General features: G+C 36.9%; 1 protein-coding gene across 1 annotated transcript in view; it reads right to left on the bottom strand.

Moving 5' to 3' along the window:
• Window positions 1-957: 957 nt before the first annotated feature.
• AAMDC (adipogenesis associated Mth938 domain containing) overlaps window positions 958-24707 on the bottom strand; it is a 45328-nt gene continuing 21578 nt past the window's right edge. Inside the window, exons 2-4 of the mRNA XM_037841280.1 lie at window positions 11523-11665; window positions 3881-3976; window positions 958-1138 (exon numbers count right to left, since the gene is read on the bottom strand). Of these exons, the coding sequence (XP_037697208.1) occupies window positions 998-1138; window positions 3881-3976; window positions 11523-11654 (369 nt within the window). The 5' untranslated portion in view covers window positions 11655-11665 and the 3' untranslated portion in view covers window positions 958-997. The remainder of the gene's footprint in view (window positions 1139-3880; window positions 3977-11522; window positions 11666-24707) is intronic.

Raw genomic sequence — 24707 nt, 5'->3', positions numbered from 1 at the left:
CCAGTGTTCTTTTTTACTTCAATTGCTCTTTTTCACTCTAATTATCATTCTTGTTATTTTTGTGTGTGTGCTAATGAAGGTGTCAGGGACTGATTTAGGTGATGAATGTACAACTATGTAATGGTATTGTAAACAATCGAAAGTGCGATTTGTTTTGTATGACTGTGTGGTATGTGAATATATCTCAATAAAATGAAGATAAAAAAAAGCTAATGATCAAAATTAATTAAAAAAAAAAAAAAAACCACAGTGAGACAGTACTTCACATAGAATGGTTATTATTTCTAAAATGGAAAATAAGTGTTGGTGAGTATGCAGAGAATTAAGAACCCCTGAATGTTGTTGGTGAGATTATAAAATGGTGCAGTAGCTGTGGAAAACAGTTTGGTAGTTCCTCAGAAAGTTCAACGTATATTTACCATATGACCCCACAATGCTACTTCTAGGTATATATGAAAAAAATTGAAAACAGGGACCCAAATAAATTCTTGTAGGCATTAATGGCAGCATTAGTCACAACAGCTAAAGGTGGAAGCAGCCCAAGTATCCATCAACAGATGAATGGATAAACAAAATGTGGTACTTATTTAAAATGGAATATTATTCCATTTTAAAAAGAAATGAAGTGATGATACAAGCTAAAACATCATGTTAAGTGAAATAAGCCAGACACAAAAAGTCAAATATTATATGATTTCATCTATACAAAACATCTAGCATAGACAAATTCATAGAGACAGAACGTAGAACAGTGGTTACCAGAGGCTGGAGGAAAAGGAGAATGGTGCTAGTATTGCTTAATGGGTAAAGAGTTTTGTTTGACATGATGAAAATATGAAAGTTACACAATACAGTCAATGTACTTAATGTCACTGAATTTTACACTTACAAGTAGCTGAAATAGTTTTTATGTTATGCATATTTTACCACAATAAAAAAAGAAGTGACAATCACAGGCATTATTGCTTAGTGATTTATTCTCCTCCTAAGGCTCCATCTAGCAGGTAGAATGGAAGACGCCTCCCACCCTGACCCCTTGGGCAACCAAGGCATTATACTCTTTTACTGCCTGCTCTGTCTGGAGGACCCGTACATCAATGCCTTGTTTCTTGAGGTACTCCACAGTTGATGGACGCACCTGGGAAGGAGGAAAAGAGATGAGAAGGTCAGGGGAAAGGCCCCCAGGGTTTCTTCCCCTACCATGAGTTAAGTGTACTACAGAATTGTACAGTGACAAATCTCAATTGTTGACCACCCATCATTTTCCCAGTCTCAGATTTGGCTGGGAGCCCCCAAAGAGTCAAAAAGACCTCTGAGAAATGACAAAGGTATCATAATATCCATGCATAAAGAAGTGAAATAGAAATGGTAAGAACATGAATTTTGGAGTCAGAGAGCCTTGGATTTAAGTCTTTACTAGTAGTGTGACCTTGCATAAGTGAGTTAAATTCTCTCAGTCTTTGTTTCCATATGTGTAAAAATTAGGAATAACAATACCTAGTTCACAGGCTTGCTATGAGAACTAAATAAACTCAACCATGTAAAATGTTTAGCATGGCACAGATCACAAAGTATGTAAACATTAAATTTTGAGTCATTCCAACCTGAGTCTAAATTCTAACTTGGCCATGCACAAAGAGACCTTAGGCCAGCTATTTCAAGTCTCTCTGCCCCAATTTCCTATAAAATAAGGATAATATTACTTACATCACAGGATTGTTGTGAGGAGATGAAATGAACTGATGTACGTACAGTGAAGTGCAAATGTTTTCTCATGAAGGCCCATTCTTAAACACCCCGTTTAAATAAGCCCCTTATAAATCACCACTTTACTTTGTTCATAGCATTTATCAGTATTTTAGATTATTTGCATCCTTTTTTTTTTTTTTTAATCCCTGAGTGGCATGAAATTTATTTTGCTTATCTTGGTGTCCCCAGTGCCAAGAATAATGTTTAAAAAATATTTTGTCAATGAATTATTATAAAAGGTCTTCAATAAGTGACAGCTAGTATTGGATGGGATTTTCTCAACTTTTGCTTGATCTTAGTATTTTTTTTTCTCTAAATAGTTATAAATTAGACTATACATTCTCAGAAAGAGCAATGTGTGAAATATTTTAAAAATTCCCCGTATTACTTTTCTGTGTGCTTGAATGACTTTATGACAACAAAAAAAGGCTTAAAGCAATCCTGACCAAAATTACAAACACACATACCTTTTATCTCAGCGGTTCTACTTTGGAGAATTTATCTACAAAGTCTTCTGTTGTAACTGAATTAAATACCCTGGTCATCTTTCTATATTGGTAAATATAAATCTAGGTCCTTTTGTTAATGACTGTATGATATTCCACAGTTTAAATATTTCTCTCCTAATGGACAACTGATATTGGCACCAGTTTTTAGACAGTGCTACACTTGAACAAAGATACCTTTTATGGGAGTGACCCGAGAAGTGCAGTACTCAAAACCTACTTCCAAACCTCCAGCTTTCATGACTTAATTCACTCAGCACCACTAAAAGATTGGAATTTGTGGGCTATTTGCTCTCAAACCATGGTTACTTGAAAGCTATTGCACAGTAATTCTCTGCAAACGCTTCTCCAAAATAATAGCGCCCTGGTACCTGAACCCAAATTTCTGCTTTCACATCTCTGCTAAAGGGATAAAGACAGTTTCACTCGCATGTTTAACTCCAAACTCCAGTAACTTCCCAGCTCCCCTGGGGTTTGGGCAGCGCCAGAGCAGGCTGTGACCAACCTCACCCAGGGAAAAATGCAAAGCCTGTCTGCTGCTCAGCTGTTCCTCCCTTGAATCGCATCCAGTTTGGCTTGATGTTCTAGATTTTACTACATGATATTTAAGATGTGCAAAATGTATAAATACTAACATAACAAACACCCATATATCCACCAGCCAGCTTTTCCAATACTCCAGCATGCCCCTTCCACCCAGAGATAGCTACTGCCCTGAATCTGGTGTTTAGCGTTCCCCAGTATGTCTTTTTATCTTTCTAGAGATTTGGTTTTTGCAAGCTTTTAAGCTTTTAATAAATGCTATTTTTCTTTTGCTGTAAGAAAAGACCTTAAAGATAGAAATTATTTTAATGGAAAAAACAGTTTAAACTAAAAATACAAATAGAGTACACCAGCATAAGTAGGGAAAGGTATTTTAGGACATCTAAGAAAGGAAAGAATGAGGTAGATTTTTATATACTCATGGAAATACTGTCCATAATATAATAAGTAGGAAAAAACAGTTACAGAGCAATACATATAGTGAGATCCTATTTACATAAAAAGGTTATCAGTATATACATGTACATCTATATGTGTAAGTATGTATATATTTGCATACAAAGAGAGCTGAAGCAGAACACACCAAATGTGGAGACTGGGGAGGGGAAATCTTTCACCTTTTTACTTCTACATTTATGCATTGTTTGAATCTTTTCCAATGAGCATGTATTACTTTTGTTATTAAAATAAAAAAATAAACATGTTTCTTTTCCTGAAAGGGGAAACTTGAATATATCCAAGGAAAGAAAAATATAAAATGTACTATAAAAATGCAAAATAATATAAAAATGTAAAGATCCAAATATTGATCATTGTAGAGCTTGAGAAATTCTGGAATAAAGGCATTTCTCAGAAATAGTTGAAACTACATAGTCCAAGGGTTAGGCATTAACTGGAGAGTCCAACCCTGATGAGGAAATGGAGTATAATGGAGCATTATTCTATCCAGGGTCATCCACTGGCTCAGCAAACTGAGGACACATGATTTATAGAGATGAATTCACAAGAAAAACATATCTCTAAGATAAAAGTCCAAGAGATCACAGACTATCATCAAGAATGCTGTACACACCAATACCTACCTTCAAGGCTTCCCTCATCCCTCGGCCAATCACAAGGGTCTGCACACCCTTCTTGACAACTTCCTCCACATCTGCAGGCTGCACACCAGGAGAATGCTGGATGCAGAAAGAGAAAGTACACCTGGTACCAACTCTTAAATCTTTCTTAGCACAGGTATTCCAGTAGAAGTCATTCATTCATTGATTCAATCAAGAAATATTTACTGGGGTTTACTCTGTGCCAAGCTTTGTTCTGGGTCCTGGGAGTAAGAGAGAAGATACAGTGCTACCCTTAGGGAGCCCCATGTTAATGGAAAAATAGAAAACTAAAAAGAAAATAATTTTATAAATGCTACAAAGAAGTAACTTCAAGGTATTATAATAGCATAGAAAAAGGGCACCTAATTCAGACCTGAGGGTTGAGGGCAAGCACCCCAGAGGGGGTGTCATTTAAACAGACCTAAAGGACAACTGGGATTAGGCAGATTAGAGGAAATCAGGGGGGACAAAGCCTTCAGAGTAGAGTGAATAGCATGTAAAAAGGCTCAGAGGAAAGAAAGAACCTAGTGAACTGAGTATGACGCGTGTAGAGAGACTAGCAAGGCAGTGGACGGAGATGAGGCAGGAGAAGAAAGGCACTAGCACCCCATGTTAAAATTTGGATTTTGGAAAGATTTCATAAGAAACTTCACAAAGTTCCTTTTTGTGAGCCCCTTTTTCACATAACTCTGGGAAAACTTCTATGAATGCTTCAAAACCTACCTATCATTCTGTAAAGCCTTCTCAAGAGTCTTCCAGGCATAGGTAAGGTAAGATGTTTGAAGATTAATCCAGCATTAGAGGACTGATGGCTTCTGAACCACCTCCCATTTCAGCAATGGAGATATGGGCATTATAGTTTGGTAAATAGCAGCCCAAAATACTGGGCTTCACCTGTTACACATCTGCATAAAGATGATGCTTCAGCATTGAAACTTAAAAAAGATAAAGCATTCCCTCCTTAACTCGTGTGTCTCTATTCTTTCATTCATTCAATAAGCATTTACTGAGCAGTTACTATATACCAGGTCCTGTACTATGCACTAGGAATACTGAGATGAACCAAATATAGTTATCCCTTCCACATAGCAGTTTTAATATATTGCGGGTCGGCATAAGAAATTAAATGGGAATTTTGGGGGAGTTTTGTGGAAGCCACAGATAACATGCGAAGGTCAGCAGATAACAAACAAAAAGTTTAGAAACTCAGGCAGTGGGATACCATTATTTGGTATAGTCTGGCCTCTCCTGATTCTTTGTAAAGCCTCTCCCAGATGCACCTTTCCTCATCCCCCTCTCCCTCCCACCCCCCCATCCTTCTCATCTTCTGTGCCCCCACTGCTTTCCTCTGAAAGACTGCAAAAGGCCCTCGGGGAGCAGCCTGGACAGTAGTAACACCTTGGTACCTTCCAGGCTTTTCTGCCTTCTAGCAGCTGCTGCTGGAGGTGGACCCAGTTGGTTGCTGGGTGTGCTGCCTGCTGGCAAACACTGATGACAGTGTTTTTCAGGCATGGCTTAGAGATGGCCGGGCACTGTTTCTAGTCCATCGTAGTGACAAGGCTTTAACTTTACAGAAAAAGTCTTTGGTATTTGTTTGATTTCCCTGTTCATGTGCTGCCTCTTGAAAATGAAGGATCAGAGTCCTTAACCCAAAATTTACAATAAGGTACTGTAAACACCCCATAAAAGAAAGGAAAACATTCAGACTTCTCTGATATGAAGGGAGGGCCAAAAAATTTTACACAGATTTTCCAGATTGCAGGGGCATCATGCACCTACCTCCGTGATGTGGAATTATAGTCAGGAAAGGTTAGTGAATGTGCATAGTTACAGAGGAATGAGATAAAATAAAGTAAGGATTTCAGAAGAGGGAGTGAGTAAATATGAGTGGGACATTGTCATGGAACACGTAATGTTTTACCAGGGTCTTGAAGTATAGGAGTATGCCTTGATATAGTGGTTGTGGAAGAAGTTCATTCTAATCATAGCTAGAGATGGTATATACAAAGAGCTGCTGAAATTATCAAAAAGATGACAAATTAATGGATCAGGGAAACAAGGGTTTTCCAGAAGAGAAAGATGATAGTTTTCAGAAGACAGGATTGAAATTTATATATTTATAAAAGGTTGGAGAGTGACTGAGTCTTTTCATTAAATTCTAGAATAATAATATCTTATATGTTTACAGTTGCAGTTTCTATAATCATCTATATAAATTATTCTATGTGAACTACATAATGATCCTGTAAAGTAAGCACAAAAATAATCCATTTTCCTCACTTTACAGATAAGGAAATTGAAGCTCACAAAAGATATACAACTTGGCCAAGAGGACACAATTACTAGTGGTGGAACTAGGATTTGAACTCAAGCATATTTGATGCCTGGTCTAACACACTTTCCTAGTATACTATTCTCAAAGAGCAACGTTCTTGAAGCTTGAATGAACTAAACCTAATGACTGCCTAGAGTAGTTGTGTTTAGCCCACTGCCCAGCCCATTGCAGGACAGAATAAATGTTAAATTAAATGTAAACCCAAATCTTCTCTAGAGCAGTCACACTCGCACAGACACACATACAGAGCAGAGCTCAAAAGCTAATGGTGAAGACAGTAAGGAATATTTTAAAAATACATAATTAATGCAAAAAAGAGGCAGAAAGAAAGAACCTGGGGTAAACAGAAAATAAATAGCAATATGAAAGACTTCAGCTGAACCATATCAATAATAATATTCAAGTTAAATGGACTAACGAGTCCAATTAAAGGCTAAGGTTGTCAGACTGGATAAAAAAGGAAGTTCCAACTAAATATTGTTTACAAGAAATGTACTTAAAATATAAAGACACAAATTAAAAGTAAAAGGGTGAAAAAAGGTATACAAAGTAAACACTAAGCTTAAGAAAGCTGGAATGGCTGTATTAATATCAGATGAAGTAGAGTTTAAGACAGGGAGTATTACTAGAGATAAAGAGTATCATTTCATGATGAGGAAAGGGTCAATTCATCCAGAAAATATAACAATCTCAAATCTGTACCTTCCTAATAAGAGCTTCAAAATATATAGAGAATAAAACAACAGAAATAAAGGTAAAAATAGACAAGACCACAACTATAGGTAGAAATTTTAACAATCTTTTGTCTGTAATTGATAGAACAAATAGAAAGTCATTAAGGATAGAGAAGATTTGAACACCACCGTCAACTAATTTGACTTAATTGACATTTGCAGCTTATTACTTAATGGCTGTAGAATACATATTCTTTTCAAGCGTGCATGGAATGTTCACAAAGATAGACTATATGTGGGGCCAAAAATCTCAATAAAATTGAAAGGATTGAAATAATACCAAATTTGCTATCTGATAAAAATGGATTTAAATAGGAAATCAGTAAAAAAAGATATTTAGAAAAGCCACAATAACTGGAAGTTGTGCAATAGAAAGTATTTTGAACTCAAGGATAAAAGAAAAACAATATGTTAAAATTTGGGGGGCACAGCTAAATAATCCTTAGAGGGAAACTTATAGCTTTAAATATTTACAGAAAAAGAAAAATGGTCTAAACTCAATAGTCTAAGTTTCTACCTTAAAAAAAGAACAAGAAAAGCAAACTAAATCTGTAGTAAGTAGAAGACAGAAAATAACAAAGATAAGAATATAAATCAATGAAACAGGAAACAAAAGAGCAAATCAACATGACTGAAAATTGACAAAACCCCCAACAGACAGATCAGGAAAAAAATGAGAGACACAAATCATAAATATCAGGAAAGGGGAGCATCACAGCAAATCCTACAGATATTAGAAGAATAATAAGAAAATATTGGGAATAATTTTACACAGTAAATGTGGCAACTTAGATGAAGTGGACAAATGCCTTGAAAAAACACAAGAAGAAATAGAAAAATGTTAATAGTTCTATATCTATTAGAAATTCAATTTATAATTTAACACATTTGACAAAATCTAGAACCCTTTCTTGATAAAAACATTCATAAATTTAGGAATAGAGGGAACTTATTCAACATGATAAACGACTTAGATGAGAAACTCTCATCTAACATCATACTCAATAATAGACTAGAAGTTTTTCCCTTAAGATCATAAACAAGACAAGGATGCCCACTTTCACCCCTCCTGTTCAACATTGTACTGGATGGAAATGCCAGGCAGAGCAATTAAGGAAAAAAAAAAAAAATCGAAGTCGCATCAAAATTGAAAAGAAGAAACTGAAGTATTTCTATTGGCAGATGACATGATCCTATATCTAAAAACTCCCAATTAATCCACTAGCAAGAATCCCATGTTCACAGACTGAAAGCCTTAATATTGATAAGATGTCAATACTACCTTAAAGGGATTTTCAGATTTAATGTAATCCCAATCAAAATTCTGACAGCCTTGTTTGTAGAAATGGAAAAGCCAATCATCAAATTCATATGGAAGAGCAAAAGACAATTAATAGCCAAAACCATCTTGAAAAAGAATTATCAAGGTTGGAGAATTAACACTTGCTGATTTCAAAATCTATTACAAAACTAGGGTAATCAAAACAGTGTGGAAATGGCATAAGGAAAGACATGTGGACCAATGGGACAGAATTAAGAGTCCAATAATTAAACCCACACATTTATGTCCATTTGATTTTTACAAGGTTGCCAAGTCCACTCAATAAGGAAAAAACAGTATCTTCAAAAAGTGGAATTGGAAAAACCAGATATCCACATGCAAAATAATGAAAGTGGACCCCTACCTCGTACCTTATACAAAAATTCAAAATGTATCAAAGGCCTAAATATAAAAGCTAAAATCTATAGAACTTTTAGAAGAAAATATGGGGCAATATCTTAAGAACTTTATATTGTACAAACTCTTAGATTTTATGCAGAAGCACAAGCAACAAAAGAAATATAAATAGGACTTCATCAAAATTAAAAACTTGCGTGTATCAAGTGACATTATCAAGAACGTGAAAAGCGACCAAACAAATGGGAGAAAATATCTGGAAATCATGTATCTGATAGGGTTTAATATTCAGTACATATAAAACAAAAAGACAAACAACCCAATCAAAACCCAATCAAAGCCTAATCAAAATATCAAAACACTTGAATAGACATTCTGCCAAAGAAGAGCATTATTTATGGGACTGTAAAATGGTGCAGCTGTTGTGGAAAACATTTTGTTGTTCCTCATAAAGTTAACTATGGAATTACCACAGGATCTGACCATTCCACTTCTAGGTATATCCAAACAAATTGAAAAAGGGATCTGAACTGATATTTGTACACCAATGTTCATAGCACCATTATTCACAATAACCCAAAATAGAAGCAAACCAAGTATCCATCAATGAATGAATAAACAAAACATGGTATATCTGTATGATGGAATATCATTCAGCCATAAAAAGAAACGAAGTGCTGATACCCACACTACACAGATAAACCTTGGAGATATCATGTTAAGTGAAATAAGCCAGACATAAAATGACAAATATTATATAAATTCACTTATAGAAATACCTAGAATATGAAAATTCATGGAGATACTGTGGAGTACAGGTTACGAGGTGCAGCAGGAAGTAGGGAGAATTGGTAGTTAATGCTTGATGGGTACAGGATTTCTGTTTGTGGTGATGAAAAACTCTTGGAGATCGATAGTGGTGATGGAAAGGATGGTAGCACAACATTGTGAATGTAATTACTACCATTGAATTGTATACTTGAAAGTGGTTAAAGTGGGATATTTTATGTTGTATAATGCTATCACAATAATTCCTTTTTAAAGAGATTAGATCACAACAAATAAACAACAACAAATAGCAACAACACTATACAGCAACAACTTCTGAGATCAGATGGGAAATCTCATTTCTAGAGTTCACATATTATTTAAAATGTACCATGTTAAACAAAAAATCATGAGGCATTAAAAAAAAAAAAAAACAACAAAATACGGATGACAGGAAAAACACCCTCAATTGAAACTGTCTCTAAGGAAGACATTGGACCCACAAAAGCCAAAATAATCTTTAAAAAGAATAGCAAAGTGGGGGGACACACAGTTCTCAATTTTGAAACTTACTACAAGGCTACACTAATTTAGATGCTATGACTAGGATAAGAATAGACAGATCAACAGAACTGAATTAAGTGTCAAGAACTAATCCCATACATTAATGGTTAACTGATTTTCAATTAGGGTACCAGACCAATTCCATGGAGGGCAAGAATAGTCTTTCAAATGGGTAACTGGATACCCAAACGCAAAAGAATCAAGCTGGACCTCTAACTCACACTATACACAAAAATTAACTTCAAATGGAAAAAAAAGATTGAAATACATGAGATAAAAGTATCAAACATAGAAGAAAATATGGGGTGTAAATCTTCATGCACTTGGATTAGGCATTGCTCTCTTAGATATAACACCAAAAGCACCAGAAACCACCAAAATTTAAATTTTTAGTGCTTCAAAAGACACTGTCAAGAAAGTGTTAACACAATGTACAGAATGGGAGAAAATATTTGCAAGTCACATATCTGATGAGGGTCTAGTATTCAGAATATATAAAGAACACTTACAACTCAACAACAAAAAAGACAAACAACCCAATTTAAAAAATGTGCACATTACTTGAAAAGACATTGATCCAAAGAAGATTTACAAAGGCCAAAACACACATAAAAAGACATCCAACATCATTATTCATTAGGGAAATGCAAATCCAAACCACAAAGAGATACCACTTTGTACCAACTCATATGGCCAGAATCAAAAAGACAATAGTAAGTGTTGAAGAAGATGTGAAGAAATTGGAACCCTTCTACACTGCTGTTGGAAATATAAAAAATCATGCAGCCACTTTGGAAAATGATCTGTCAGTTTCTCAAAAGGTAAACATACAGTTACCATATGATCCAGCAATTCCACTCTTATGTTTATACTTAAGAGAATTTTACACAGATGTTCATGCAAAAACTTGTACACAAATGTTCAGAGCAGTATTATTCATAACAGCCAAAAGGGAAAACAACTAAAATGATATCAGGTGATGAATGGATAAACAAAATATACTATATGTATACACACACACACACACACACACACACACACACACACACTCACTAGAATATTATGTAGTATTAAAAAGGAATAAAGTAAAATTTAAAAAAGGAAGGAAATGCTGATACATGATACAAAATGGAAGAACTTTAAAAATTTTATACTAAGTTTAAAAAGGTACATCCAAATGGTTACATATTATATGATTTCATTTATGTGACATGCCCAGAATAAGCAAATCTATGACAGAAAGTAGGTTTGTGGTTTTCATGGGCTTGGGGAGGGAGGAATGTAGATTGAGTGCTAATGGGTCTGAGGTTTCTTTTCTTAAAATATTTTTTAGGGTTTTTTTGGGGGGTGAGGTATGTTCTGTAATTAAACAGTGCTAACTGTTGCACAAGTTTATCAATTACACACCTTAAAAGAGTGAGTAGTATGTTATGTGAATTACATCTCAAAAAAACAGAGAGAGAAATAGTTACCTTTTTTTTCCTGGATGTTATGGAATTCACTTGTTCAGCCTCATGCAGTGTCAACTGAACACTAATATCTTACCTCAGTTCCTGTTTCTCTCCAATCCCAAGCCCGACTGCCCCCTGGCCACACTTTGCAGTCCTTATAGGTTTTAGCTGAGCCTTGTACTTTCATCTGCCCCCAGGAGAGGGAAGCAATTTCGGGAGAAGACATAAGGAACTTAACTGAAATTAAAAGAAAAATATACCAAATCAGTTATGAATAAAGTTGAAACATTTCCAAATTTACCAGGTTAGGCAGCTTTGGTTCTCTATTATTTAAGAAGCATCTTTCTCATCAATATGGTTGGCATTTATTCCCAACCAGTCTAAAAAGCAAAATGTTATCCTCAAGATTCTAAATTATCCAACTGTTACTTCCAGACTCTGACAAGAATCTATGGGATATTTTTTGAGAGACAAAATTAGAAGGTGAAAATTTACTTTGGCATGATAAAGTAAGGAGGTCGACACATCCTCTCCCCACAAAGCAACTATAAAGCTGCACAAAACTGTCAAAAAGAAACCACTTCAACACCTTGGAACTCAATATTACAAACTGGTAAGTATTTATTCATGAACACTGGGTAAGAACAGAAACAGTTTTGTGGTTCTCCTCTGGGACTACTCCCATCACTCCACCCCAGAAGGCACAGATGTTGAATTAGGTTAGGTCATGCCATGGAAACCTATAACTTGGCTACCACTAGCAGAGAAGACTCACTTGATTTGCAGTATTATCAGTTAAAGTGGTGATCTCAGTGGCAAGCAAACATAGGGCCAGGCTGCCCTGCTTGCCCAAGGTTGTGTGCTTGTTTGGGGCAAGCAACAGAACAGTGTACTTGAACAAAATTTAACAGGAATGCCTTGGAGATGAGAGAGCTATAGGGCTTTTGTTAGAGGTTAAGAGCATGCGCATCAAAGACATGAGTAGGCCTAAGCCACCCACACATTCCAGGCTGACAGAACTGAGCACATGCACAGCAGAGATGTGAAAAGGCCCAAGAAGGCCTCAAAGACTATAAAAGCCAGGGTAGACATGAAAACACACTGCAATTTGAATGGGCTCTTTAGTCCACACACTGATCTATCAGTAGAGTGAAAATATTAATGGCTTGAGATATTTAAGAACAATCTTTGATTAATCTTTTGCTGAAATGGAATGAACACTAAGCTAAACCAGCAGACTTCAGTGGCCGCACAGTGTGTGGGACACAGAATTCACAGATTTAGTGTAGGCAAATTAGTAAGTACACAAAGGAACAAAGAATAACTTTTATGAGAGAAAAATCAGAATCAAGACTTTCAACAATATAGTTTGAAATGTCTACTTTTCATCAAAAAATTAAAAGATATGCAAAGAAACAACAGAGTGATCCATACTCAATCAACTAGAATTGAATCCCAGATGTTTGATTTAGCAAAGAATTTAAAGCTATCATTATAAATATATTTGAAGAACTACCAGAAATCATGCATAAAGAATGAAAGGTAGTATGATGACAATGACTCACTGAATAGAGAATCCCACCAAAGAGATAGATAATTTTTTAAGATAATTAAATGGAAATCCCAGCATTGATAAATACATTAACTAAAATGAAAAATTCACTAGAGGGGCTCAACAGAAGATCTGAGATGACAGAAGGAAGACTCCTGGAATGTGAAGATAAAACAATAGAATTTCTCCAATCTGAAGGACAAAGAGAAAAGGGATAGAAGAAAAATAAACAAAGCTGCAGAGAGCCATGGAACGATACCAACCAGACCAAAATGCCAACATATATGTAATGGGAGTGACAGAAGGAGAGGAGAGATACAGGTCGAGGAGTATTTGAAGAAATAATGGAAAAAAACTTTCCTAAATTTGATGAAAAATATTACCTACAGATCCAAGATACCCAACAACTCTCCAACAGAAGCAGTACAAGACATGTTCTAGTCAAACTGTTGAAAGACTACGACAAAGCCAGCATAAGAAAATGGACTTGAAGCCAGCAAAAGAAAATGGACTTATCACTTAAAAAGGAACGATAAATGGCTGACTTCTTTTCAGAAATAAAGATATCCATAAAGGAAATGCAGAACTGAAAATGCTTTTCTTGCAGATGACATGATCCTACTTGTATCAAATTCAGAGGAAGCCATAAAAGAATTACCAGAAATGAGTTTAGTAAGGCCAGAGAATACAAATGTAATATATAAAAAAATTATTTGTATTATCATATGCTAACAATATAACATTCACAAATTAAATTACAAATCCATTTAACAAAAGAAGCACAAGATTTGTACACTGAAAAACACAAAACACTGGTGAAAGAAACAAAAGAAAATCCAAATGAATGGAAAGATATCCCATATCCCATAGATAAGAAAGCTCAATATTATTAATATGGCAATTCCCCAAATTGATCTATATATTCAACGAAATCACTATGAAAGTCACAACAAGCTACTTCTGAAAATTAGCAAGCTTATTTGAAAATTTATATGGAAATGCAAAGGACCCCCCAGAATAGCCAAAACAATTTTGAAAATAGAGAAAGTTGAAAGAGTTACACTACCTAATTTTAAGACTTATTCTCAAGTTACAGTCATAAATACAGTGTGGGATTACTATGAGGATAAGACATATAGTTCAACTGAACAGAATTGATAGTACAGAAATAAACACTTATGCTTATGATGTTTCAAGAAAGTTGCCAAGAAAATTCACTGGGGGGAAAGACAGTCTTTTAAACAAATGCTACTGGGACAACTGGATACACACACACATACACACACACGTACATGCAAAAAAAAATTACCTTGGATAAGTTGAAAGGAATGCAAAGATCAATATGGCACACTAAGACACTCCAGGGCTCCATACCCCCACAGAGCATTAGGAAACCAGCAATAGCTGGGAGACCCATTTTCTCAAAACTCTGAAAAACAGTTGAACGGTTGCAGTAACAGGGCAAGTGACACATTAACAATAAGGCAACTTAAAACTGGTAGGATCTCATGGCACCCTTGCTGTCCCTTTGCTCCCTCCCTCAAAGGCTCGGGTAGGCACAAGACTGTGTTCCCTGTGTGGGCCCCTGGTCCAAATTCTAGAGGGGGCATAGTAACCCTGGATGCACACGGGGGTGGGGGTGGTGGTATCTACATTTGTGCTAATCTGTTGGTAGCCTGAAGGATTGAACCAGGCAATCATTGAAGGCTCACCATCCCAGAAATTGCCTGGTGTGTTGAGGCAGCTGACAGGCAGCTACAGGCACTGTAGTACAATAGTCAAATCACAGCTGCCTCAGGCAAAGGTTTGCTGGCTACGGGACATGCAATGCAGTTAGTGTCCAAGACTGTGAAAAAACTCTGCTAGACAAAGGGGGATACTTGGGTTCATGTAAAGGGGGAATTCCTAGGACCATGTGTGCATCCCCAGGATAAGATGCGTGCACAGGAAGATTGGAGAGGACCATACACTTTTGCCTCTGGATATTCTTTATACTTATTTTTGGGACTACGCCATTCTGAAGGGGAAAATGCACACAGGCCAATCTGCAAAGACGGAAGAAGGTGGTCACATATCTTTTTTTACCTTTTTGTTGTTGTTGTTGTTAGTGTCTGGCATTCAAGGAAACCTCTTGCGTAACAATAAGTATATAAAAACTCAAGAAAGAGATCTCAGTGTCTAAATTTAAGAGATAACACGTTAAAATATCAAAGTGTACAGGTTGCAAAAGAAGATTACAAAACATTCAAAGAAACAGGAAATGAAGACTTGTGCAAAGGAGCAGAATAAAGAATCAAAAATCACCACAAACATACCAGAAAACAACTTTTTAATGGACCTAAATATACTCAAAGAACTAAAAAGAAACAAGGAAAATGAACACAAAGAGAATGAACACAAAGAGAATGCCAATAAAGAGAAAGAAATCATGAGAAAGAAGCAAACAAGTAAGATCATACTAAAAGAAATTAAAAATTCCCTAGACGGATTCAACAGCAGCAGATTCAAACTGGTAGAAGAAAGAAAAAGTGAACGTGGAGAAAAGAGAATTGAAATAATTTAGTCTGAACAGAAAGAAAAACGACAAGTGAACAGAGCCAGAGAGACTTGTGAGACACCATCAGGCATACCAATCAATATGGGAGTCCCAGAAGAAGGAGGAAAAGAGAAAGGGGGAGAGAGAATATTTGAAGAAATAATGGCCAAAACCTTCCCATTTTAAACAAAATGTATGAATATACACATCCAGGACACTGAATGAACTCCAAATGGGATAAACCCAAATAGACCCCACTGAGACACACCACAATCAAACCGTCAAATGCCAAAGATAAAAGGAGAATTCTGAAAAACACAAGAAAGGAGCAATTTTTCATATGGAAGGCAGTCTCAATATGGCTAAGTGTCAATTTCTAATGGGAAACCACGCAGGTAAGAAGGCATTGGGGGAGAATTTACGATGACGGCATAGAGAGGAGTGGAAGCTAGTTAGTCCCACTAGAACAACTAACAAACAACAGGAGAAACTAGTAAATAATCTGGAATAACGGCGAGGGGACAAACATGACTGTTCACTCATCATACACCAACCTGAACTGGGAGGAATGACGGAGATCGTAGCATAAAATCTGTAAGTAAAAACTGCGGATCCAAGCCAGGAGCCCCTTTCCTGTATGGCTCAAGGTGCAAATCCTCATGGAGCTAGAGAGCAGCTCTCTCTGAGCAAGTAAATATAGCTCAGCTGAGCTCCAACTGGGGTTTTAATTAACAAGCGTGGACTGCTCGATACGAATCCGCGATAAGCAGACAGAGGCTTTGGGTGAAGACTGACCTTGGAGAGCTGGAGGGTAGCCACAGACTGGCCCTGAAGGGGGCTTTCTGTCCCTGTTTCATCTCAGTGGAGAAAGCCTCAGCCATTTTCAATTCCCAGTGCTCTGACCCAGGACAAGGGTGGAGATAGCACAGGCAGACAGAGACCATTGAAATGCTAATGACCTCTCCCTAGGGGGTCTATCTTCCCTAAAAGGAAAGGAGTGGGGCCCAGCTCTACTACTCGCCTTCCATTCAGAAACAGACCCCAGAGCCTGGAGGAAAAGAGCCACAGGACACAATTTCTTACACCGTTCTGGAGTTACAGGCTGACAGGCACCACCTGCTGGGCAGAAAAGCACAGTGATCCCAGGCCTAGAGGGTGTACCAATTTTCTAAGACACACCCTCCGGGAAACCAGATACTGAATAGTTCTTCCTTCTGGAACTGGAGGCTGTTTTGGTCTGGGAAAACCTGAGTGGGGTAACCAAGGAAATCGTGCCTAGACAACAGAAAACTACAACCTACACTAAGAAAAATGAAGTTATGGCCCAGTCAAAGGACCAAACTTACACTTCAACTGAGATCCAGGAATTTAAGCAACTAGTACTAAGTCAATTCAAAAAGTTTAGGGAAGATATGGCAAAAGAGATGAACCATATAATGAAAACACTAGGTGTACATAAGGTAGAAGTTGAAAGTTCAAAAAACCAACTGGCAGAATCTATGGAAATGAAAGGCACAACACGAGATGAAAGACACATTGGAAACATACAATAGCAGATCTCAAGAGGCAGAAGAAAACACTCAGGAACTGGAGAACAAGGCACCTGAAAGCCTACACATAAAAGAACAGATAGAGAAAAGAATGGAAAAATACAAGCAATGTCTTTGGGAACATAAGGACAAAATGAAAATTAGGAATGTACATGTCATTGGTGTCCCAGAAGGAGAAGAGAAGGGAAAAGGGGCAGAAGCAATGATAGAGGAAATAATCAAGGAAAATTGCCCAATTCTTATGAAAGATATAAAACTATGGAGCTAAGAAGCACAAAATACTCCAAACAGAAGAGATCTGAATAGGCCTACACCAAGACACTTAATAATCAGATTGTCAAATGTCAAAGATAAAGAGAGAATCCTGAAAGCAGCAAGAGAAAAGTGATCCATCACGTACAAAGGAAGCTTGATGAGAGTATGTGCGGATTTCTCAAAAGAAACCATGGAGGCAAGAAGGAAGTGGGGTGATATATTTAAAATTCTGGAAGAGAAAAACCACCAACCCAGAATCCTATATCTGGCAAAACTGTCCTTCAAATATGAGGGAGAGCTTAAAATATTCTCAGACAAACAGACAATGACAGAGTTTATGAACAAAATACCTGCTCTACAGGAAACATTAAGGAAGCACTGCAGACAGAAAGGAAAAGACAGGAGTGAGAGGTTTGGAAAACAATCTTGGGGAACAGTAGCACAGCAATGTAAGTACACTGTACAAAGATGACTGTGAGTATGGCTGAAAGAGGAAGGTTGGGACCATGTGAAACACCAGAACAAAAGACGAAGGATAAAGACTGGGACTGTGTAACTCAAGGAAACCTAGGTTGCTCAACTATTGTAATAAAAGGTACAAATATGTTTTTACATGAGGTAGAACAAATGAATGTCAACATTGCAAGGTGTTAAAAATAGGGTGGGATTGGGGGGGAAATACAATCAATGCAAACTAGAGACTATAATTTATGGAAACATTGTATTATGCTTCCTTTACCATAACAAGGGCAATGTACCAAAGCTAATGCATATGGGGGCGGGGAGGGATAGGGGAACGATATGGGACTACTCGCATTGGTTATGTTTTCTGACTATTCTACTTTAGTTTAATGCTATCTTTCCTTTTGTTGCTTTCTAGCTGTCATTTTTTTTTTTTTTTTTTTTTTGGTGCTGGTGTTTTTCTCTCTCTCTCTCTTTTCTTTTTCTTTTGTCTCTCTGCTTTCTTTGACTCATCCTCCTTGTTTGTGGAAAAAATGGAGATGCCCTTATGTAGATAGTGGCGATGGTGCTGAATACATAAATATGTGACTATACAGGGAACCAATGATTGTTTACTTAGGACGGAATGTATGGTGTGTGAAAAAAAACTGTCTTAAAAGAAAGGGGTTGATAAAGAAACTTTGAAGGCACTATATTGAGTGAAATAAGACAAGACACATAAATGCAAATATTGCAGGGTCTCACTGTTATGAACTAATTATAATATGTTTAACTCATAGACATGAAATATAAGTTACCAGGATATAGAATGAGGCTAAAGAATGAGGAGTGGTTGCTTATTATGAGCAGAATGTTCAACTAGGTTGAACTTAAATGTTTGGAAATGGACAGAGGTGATGGTAGCATGTTGAGAATAACTAACAGTGATGAAAGGTGTGTGAAGGTGGTGGAAAGGGTAAGCTCCGAGTTATGTATGTCACCAGAAGGAAAGCTGGAGGTTAAAAGATGGGAATGTAAGAAGGCACTGGGATGACAGGAAAAAAAGTACCGACACAGAATTCTATATCTGACAAAACTGTCTTTTAAAAATGAAGGGGATATTAGAAGACATTCCCAGATGAACAAAAGCTGAGGGAGTTTTTCACTACACCTACCCTACAAAAAGTGCTAAAGGAAGTTATTCAGGATGAAAGGAAAGAACACTAGACAACAGATCAAAGTTGCATAAGGAAATAAAGAGCTCTATTAAAGACAGGAGTGAAAATAAATGCCAGTACTATTGTATTTTTGGATTGTAACCCCACTTCTTTCTATAGGATCAAAAAGGCAAATGCATCAATAGTAATGTTAAGTGATGTATGTAACCTACTCTCAAAAGTTCAGAAAACTGGTAAGATAGATTAGACAGATAGATAAAATGATATACCACATGTGGCAAAATGTTAAAATTGGTGGAACCGGATATCTAGGGCATCTTGGCATTCTCTAAATGAATTCTGTATCATTTTTAAAACTGTCCACAAAATTGAGATTATTAAAAAAAAAATCTTTAGAAAAGGTAGTGATAACTGAACGATTTTAGACTTACATGTAAATATGAAATTAGCTACAATACCTGAAAAAGTTGGGGAATGGAGGGGTATAAAAATAGTGTTGGTATGTTATTGAAGTTGGTATCAAAGCAAATGAGATTCTTATAGATTCAGGATGTTAAATTTAAGACCCATGGTAACCATGAAGAAAATATTGCAAAAATACATGCAGAAAAAAATGAGAAGGGATTTTAAAGGGTTCACTACAAAAAATGGGCAAAGGACATGAACCAAAGAACATGTCTCCAAAGAACACATACAAATGGCCAATAAGCACATGAAATTTGTTCAACATCAACAGTAATTAGGAAAATGCAAATCTAAACAACAAGATATCACTTAATACACATTACAATGGCTGTTATTTAAAAAAGTGGAAAAAAGTGCCGGCAAGGATTCAGGGAAATGGGAACCTTAGAAATTTTTGGTGGGAATGGTAAATGGTAAGAGTTGCTATGAAAAACAGTTTGGCAGTTCCACAAAAAGTTAACATATGAGGATTGTGGAAAGATGGCAGTGTAAGAAATTCTAAGAATCAGTGGCTCCATAAGAAAAACTATTGAACAGGCAAGAATTTTATGAATCAACTATTCCAAAAGTCAGGAGTCCAGTAGAACACTGTACAACATTCAGGGAGGAGTGGAAAGAAGACTGGTAAATTATGTTAAATACAAATACACTTCACATAGTGGTTAATGGTGCCCTCCTACCTTTTTACCCTGCCATACAGGGAGGGCCCACACTCTCCTGGCAGGCAGCAGGGAGGTATGGACCCTGGCATTGCTTGCTGTAAAAAAAAGGGATATGGAAATCTGCTTACCCATGATTTGGGGTGGGCATGGGCCAAATATTGAACACGGCTTTTGAATAGCTACTTCAGATCACTGGGGCCCAGCTCTGAGGGTAGCTGTTCCTCCAACCCACCCCAGAAAAAGGAGGCAGAAGAGACTTCAAGATGATATGCTTCCTCAGAGTTATGGAGGACAGTTGAATGGCTGCAATTGTTGAGCACGTCAAGAAAGAGCAGTCATAGGAACCATGAAGAAGCTCCTGGTGCCTTTCCTGGTCCCTCCTTCATGTACACTACAGGTCAGTTAGGAGCCAGTAGGTACTTCCTTTGAGGGTCCCTGGCCTTTTCCCGCTGGAAATAACTGACTTGGGAAATTACTTTTTGGCATGCCTCAATCCCAGAATTTACCTTCCACATAAAAGCAACTTGAAACAATAAAACCAGTATAATCAACAATAGGGGTTTGCCAGTGTATGCATCATGTATTTTGGTCCCCCTAGTTAGGTGCACAAATACTTACAACTGCTACTTCTTCTTGGTGGATTGCCTCTTTTATTAATTTATGATGTCCTTCTTTGTCTCTTATAACAGTTTCGCATTTAAAATCTATTTTGTCTGATATATTATAGCTACCCCAGCCCTTTTTTGGTTACTGTTTATATGGAATATCTTTTTCCAGCTTTTCACTTTCAACCTATTTGTGTTCTTGGGTTTAAGGTGTGTTTCTTACATATTATATAGATGGTACTTTATTAAAAATCCATTCTGCCAGTCTGTGCCTTTTGATTGGGGAGTTTAGTCCATTAGCATTCAATGTTATTACTGTAAAGGCAGTAATAACTCCTTCAAAAATTTTATCCCTTGACTCTTATATATCATATCTTATTTTGGTCTTTTACCTTTCAGTTATCCTTAACATAATCTTTATTTCTACACTGTCCTCCAATCCTCTCGTCTTTTGCTTTCAGCCTGCAGAACTCCTTTTAGTATTTATTGGTGGGCAGGTCTCCTGTTAACAAACACTGTCACCTTCTGTTTATCCATGAATATTGTGAATTACCCCTCATTTCTGAAGGACAGTTTTTCTGGATAAAGAATTCTTGGCTGGCAGTTTTTCTCTTTCAGTATCTTCATTAAACAATCCCTCTGCCTTCTCCCTTCCATGGTTTCCAATGAGAAATCAGCACTTAGCCTTATTGTGATTCCCTTATATGTGATGAATCGCTTTTCTCTTGTTGCTTTGAAAATTCTGTCTTTATCTTTCACATCTGACAGTATGATTATTATGTGTCTTGGAGTAGGTCTATTAGGATTTAATTTGTTTAGAGTACACTGCACTTCTTAGACATGTATATTTATATTTTCATAAGAGTTGGGAAAAATTTGGCCATTATTTCCTCAAATATTCTTTCTGCTTCTTTTCCCTTATCTTTCTGGGAAACCCATGATACATACGTTTGCGTGTTTCATGCTATCATTCAATTTCCTGAGACTCTACTCAATTTTTTTCAATTGTTTCCTTTCTGTTCTTCTGTGAGTAAGGTTTCAGATGTCCTGTCTTTTAGTTCACTGATCCTTTCCTCTGCCTATTCAAATCAGCTGTTGTACTCCTCTGGTATATTTTTAATCTCTCCTATTGCACCTTTAATTCCATAAGGTCTGTTATTTTTCTTTTCTTTTTTTTTATCTTCATTTTATTGAGATATATTCACATACCACGCAGTCATACAAAACAAATCGTACATTCGATTGTTCACAGTACCATTACATAGTTGTACATTCATCACCTAAATCAATCCCTGACACCTTCATTAGCACACACACAAAAATAATAAGAATAATAATTAAGGTGAAAAAGAGCAATTGAAGTAAAAAAGAACACTGGGTACCTTTGTCTGTTTGTTTGTTTGTTTCCTTCCCTATTTTTCTACTCATCCATCCATAAACTAGACAAAGTGGAGTGTGGTCCTTATGGCTTTCCCAATCCCATTGTCACCCCTCATAACCTACATTTTTATACAATTCTCTTCGAGATTCATGGGTTCTGGGTTGTAGTTTGATAGTTTCAGGTATCCACCACCAGCTACCCCAATTCTTTATTTTTTTTTTAATCTTCATTTTATTGAGATATATTCACATACCACGCAGTCATACAAAACAAATCGTACTTTCGATTGTTTACAGTACCATTACATAGTGGTACATTCATCACCAAAATCAATCCCTGACACCTTCATTAGCACACACACAAAAATAACAAGAATAATAATTAGAGTGAAAAAGAGCAATTGAAGTAAAAAAGAACACTGGGTACCTTTGTCTGTTTGTTTCCTTCCCCTATTTTTCTACTCATTCATCCATAAACTAGACGAAGTGGAGTGTGGTCCTTATGGCTTTCCCAATCCCATTGTCACCCCTCATAACCTACATGTTTATACAATTGTCTTCGAGATTCATGGGTTCTGGGTTGTAGTTTGATAGTTTCAGGTATCCACCACCAGCTACCCCAATTCTTTAGAACCTAAAAAGGGTTGTCTAAATTGTGCATAAGAGTGCCCTCCAGAGTGACCTCTCGGCTCGTTTTGGAATCTCTCTGCTACTGAAGCTTATTTCATTTCCTTTCACATCCCCCTTTTGGTCAAGAAGATGTTCTCCGTCCCACGATGCCAGGTCTACATTCCTCCCCAGGAGTCATATTCCACGTTGCAAGGGAGATTCACTCCCCTGGGTGTCTGATCCCATGTCGGGGGGAGGGCAGTGATTTCACCTTTCAAGTTGGCTTAGCTAGAGAGAGAGGGCCACATCTAGGAACAAACAGGCATTCGGGAGGAGGCTCTTAGGCACAATTATAGGGAGGCCTAGCCTCTCCTTTGAAGCAACGTCTTCCCAAGGGTAAAACCTACGGTACAAGGCTCAACCCATCAAACCACCAGTTCCCTATGTCTGTGGTCATGTTAGCAACCACTGAGGTGGGGTAGGCCAATACCCCTGCATTCTCCACAGGCTCCTCAAGGGGGCACCACATATTTTTTTCCTTGTTTTTTTTTTTTTTTTTTTTTTAACCTCCTCTTCCTTTTTAAATCAACTTTATGGAAAAAAAATTAAAAAAAACAAAAAGAAAAACAAAAAAGAAAAACATACAATAAAAGAACATTTCAAAGAGACCATAACAAGGGAGTAAGAAAAGACAACTAACCTAAGATAACTGCTTTACTTCCAACCTGTTCCTACTTTACCCCAAGAAAGTTACATAATACAGCAACATTTCTGTGAACTTCCTCCTACTATATCCATTAGAAATTAACAGACCATAGTCATTCCTGGGCATCCCCAGAACGTTAAATAGCATATCTGTTCTTCTTGGATTACTGTTCCCCCTTCCTTAATTGCTCTTTATTGCTAGTTCCCCTACATTCTACATTATAAACCATTCGTTTTACATTTTTCAAAGTTCACATTAGTGGTAGCATATAATATTTCTCTTTCTGTGCCTGGCTTATTTCGCTCAGCATTATTTCTTCAAGGTTCATCCATGTTGTCATATGTTTCACGAGATCGTTCCTTCTTACTGCCGTGTAGTATTCCATCGTGTGTAAATACCACATTTTATTCATCCACTCATCTGTTGAAGGACATTTGGGTTGTTTCCATCTCTTGGCAATTGTGAATAATGCTGCTATGAACATTGGCGTGCAGATATCTGTTCGTGTCACTGCTTTCCGATCTTCCGGGTATATACCGAGAAGTGCAATCGCTGGATCAAATGGTAACTCTATTTCTAGTTTTCTAAGGAACTGCCAGACTGACTTCCAGAGTGGCTGAACCATTATACAGTCCCACCAACAATGAATAAGAGTTCCAATTTCTCCACATCCCCTCCAGCATTTGTAGTTTCCTGTTTGTTTAATGGCAGCCACTCTAATCGGTGTTAGATGGTATCTCATTGTGGTCTTAATTTGCATCTCTCTAATAGCTAGTGAAGCTGAACATTTTTTCATGTGTTTCTTGGCCATTTGTATTTCCTCTTCAGAGAACTGTCTTTTCATATCTTTTGCCCATTTTATAATTGGGCTGTCTGTACTACTGTCATTGAGTTGTAGGATTTCTTTATATATGCAAGATATCAGTCTTTTGTCAGATACATGGCTTCCAAAAATTTTTTCCCACTGAGTTGGCTGCCTCTTTACCTTTTTGAGAAATTCTTTTGAGGTGCAGAAACTTCTAAGCTTGAGGAGTTCCCATTTATCTATTTTTTCTTTTGTTGCTTGTGCCTTGGGTGTAAAGTCTAGGAAGTGGCCGCCTAATATAAGGTCTTGAAGATGTTTTCCTACATTATCGTCTAGGAGTTTCATGGTACTTTCTTTTATATTGAGCTCTTTCGTCCATTTTGAGTTAATTTTTGTGTAGGGTGTGAGGTAGGGGTCCTCTTTCATTCTTTTGGATATGGATATCCAACTCTCCCAGCCCCATTTGTTGAATAGACCATTATGACTCAGTTCAGTGATTTTGGGGGCCTTATCAAAGATCAGTCGGCCATAGATC

Source organism: Choloepus didactylus, chromosome 6 (genome assembly GCF_015220235.1).
Source record: "Choloepus didactylus isolate mChoDid1 chromosome 6, mChoDid1.pri, whole genome shotgun sequence".
In the NCBI taxonomy this organism is placed as follows: Eukaryota; Metazoa; Chordata; class Mammalia; order Pilosa; family Megalonychidae; genus Choloepus; species Choloepus didactylus.
Note: the sequence above shows the minus strand (reverse complement) of the source record. Positions and strands in the feature narration are given on the sequence as shown.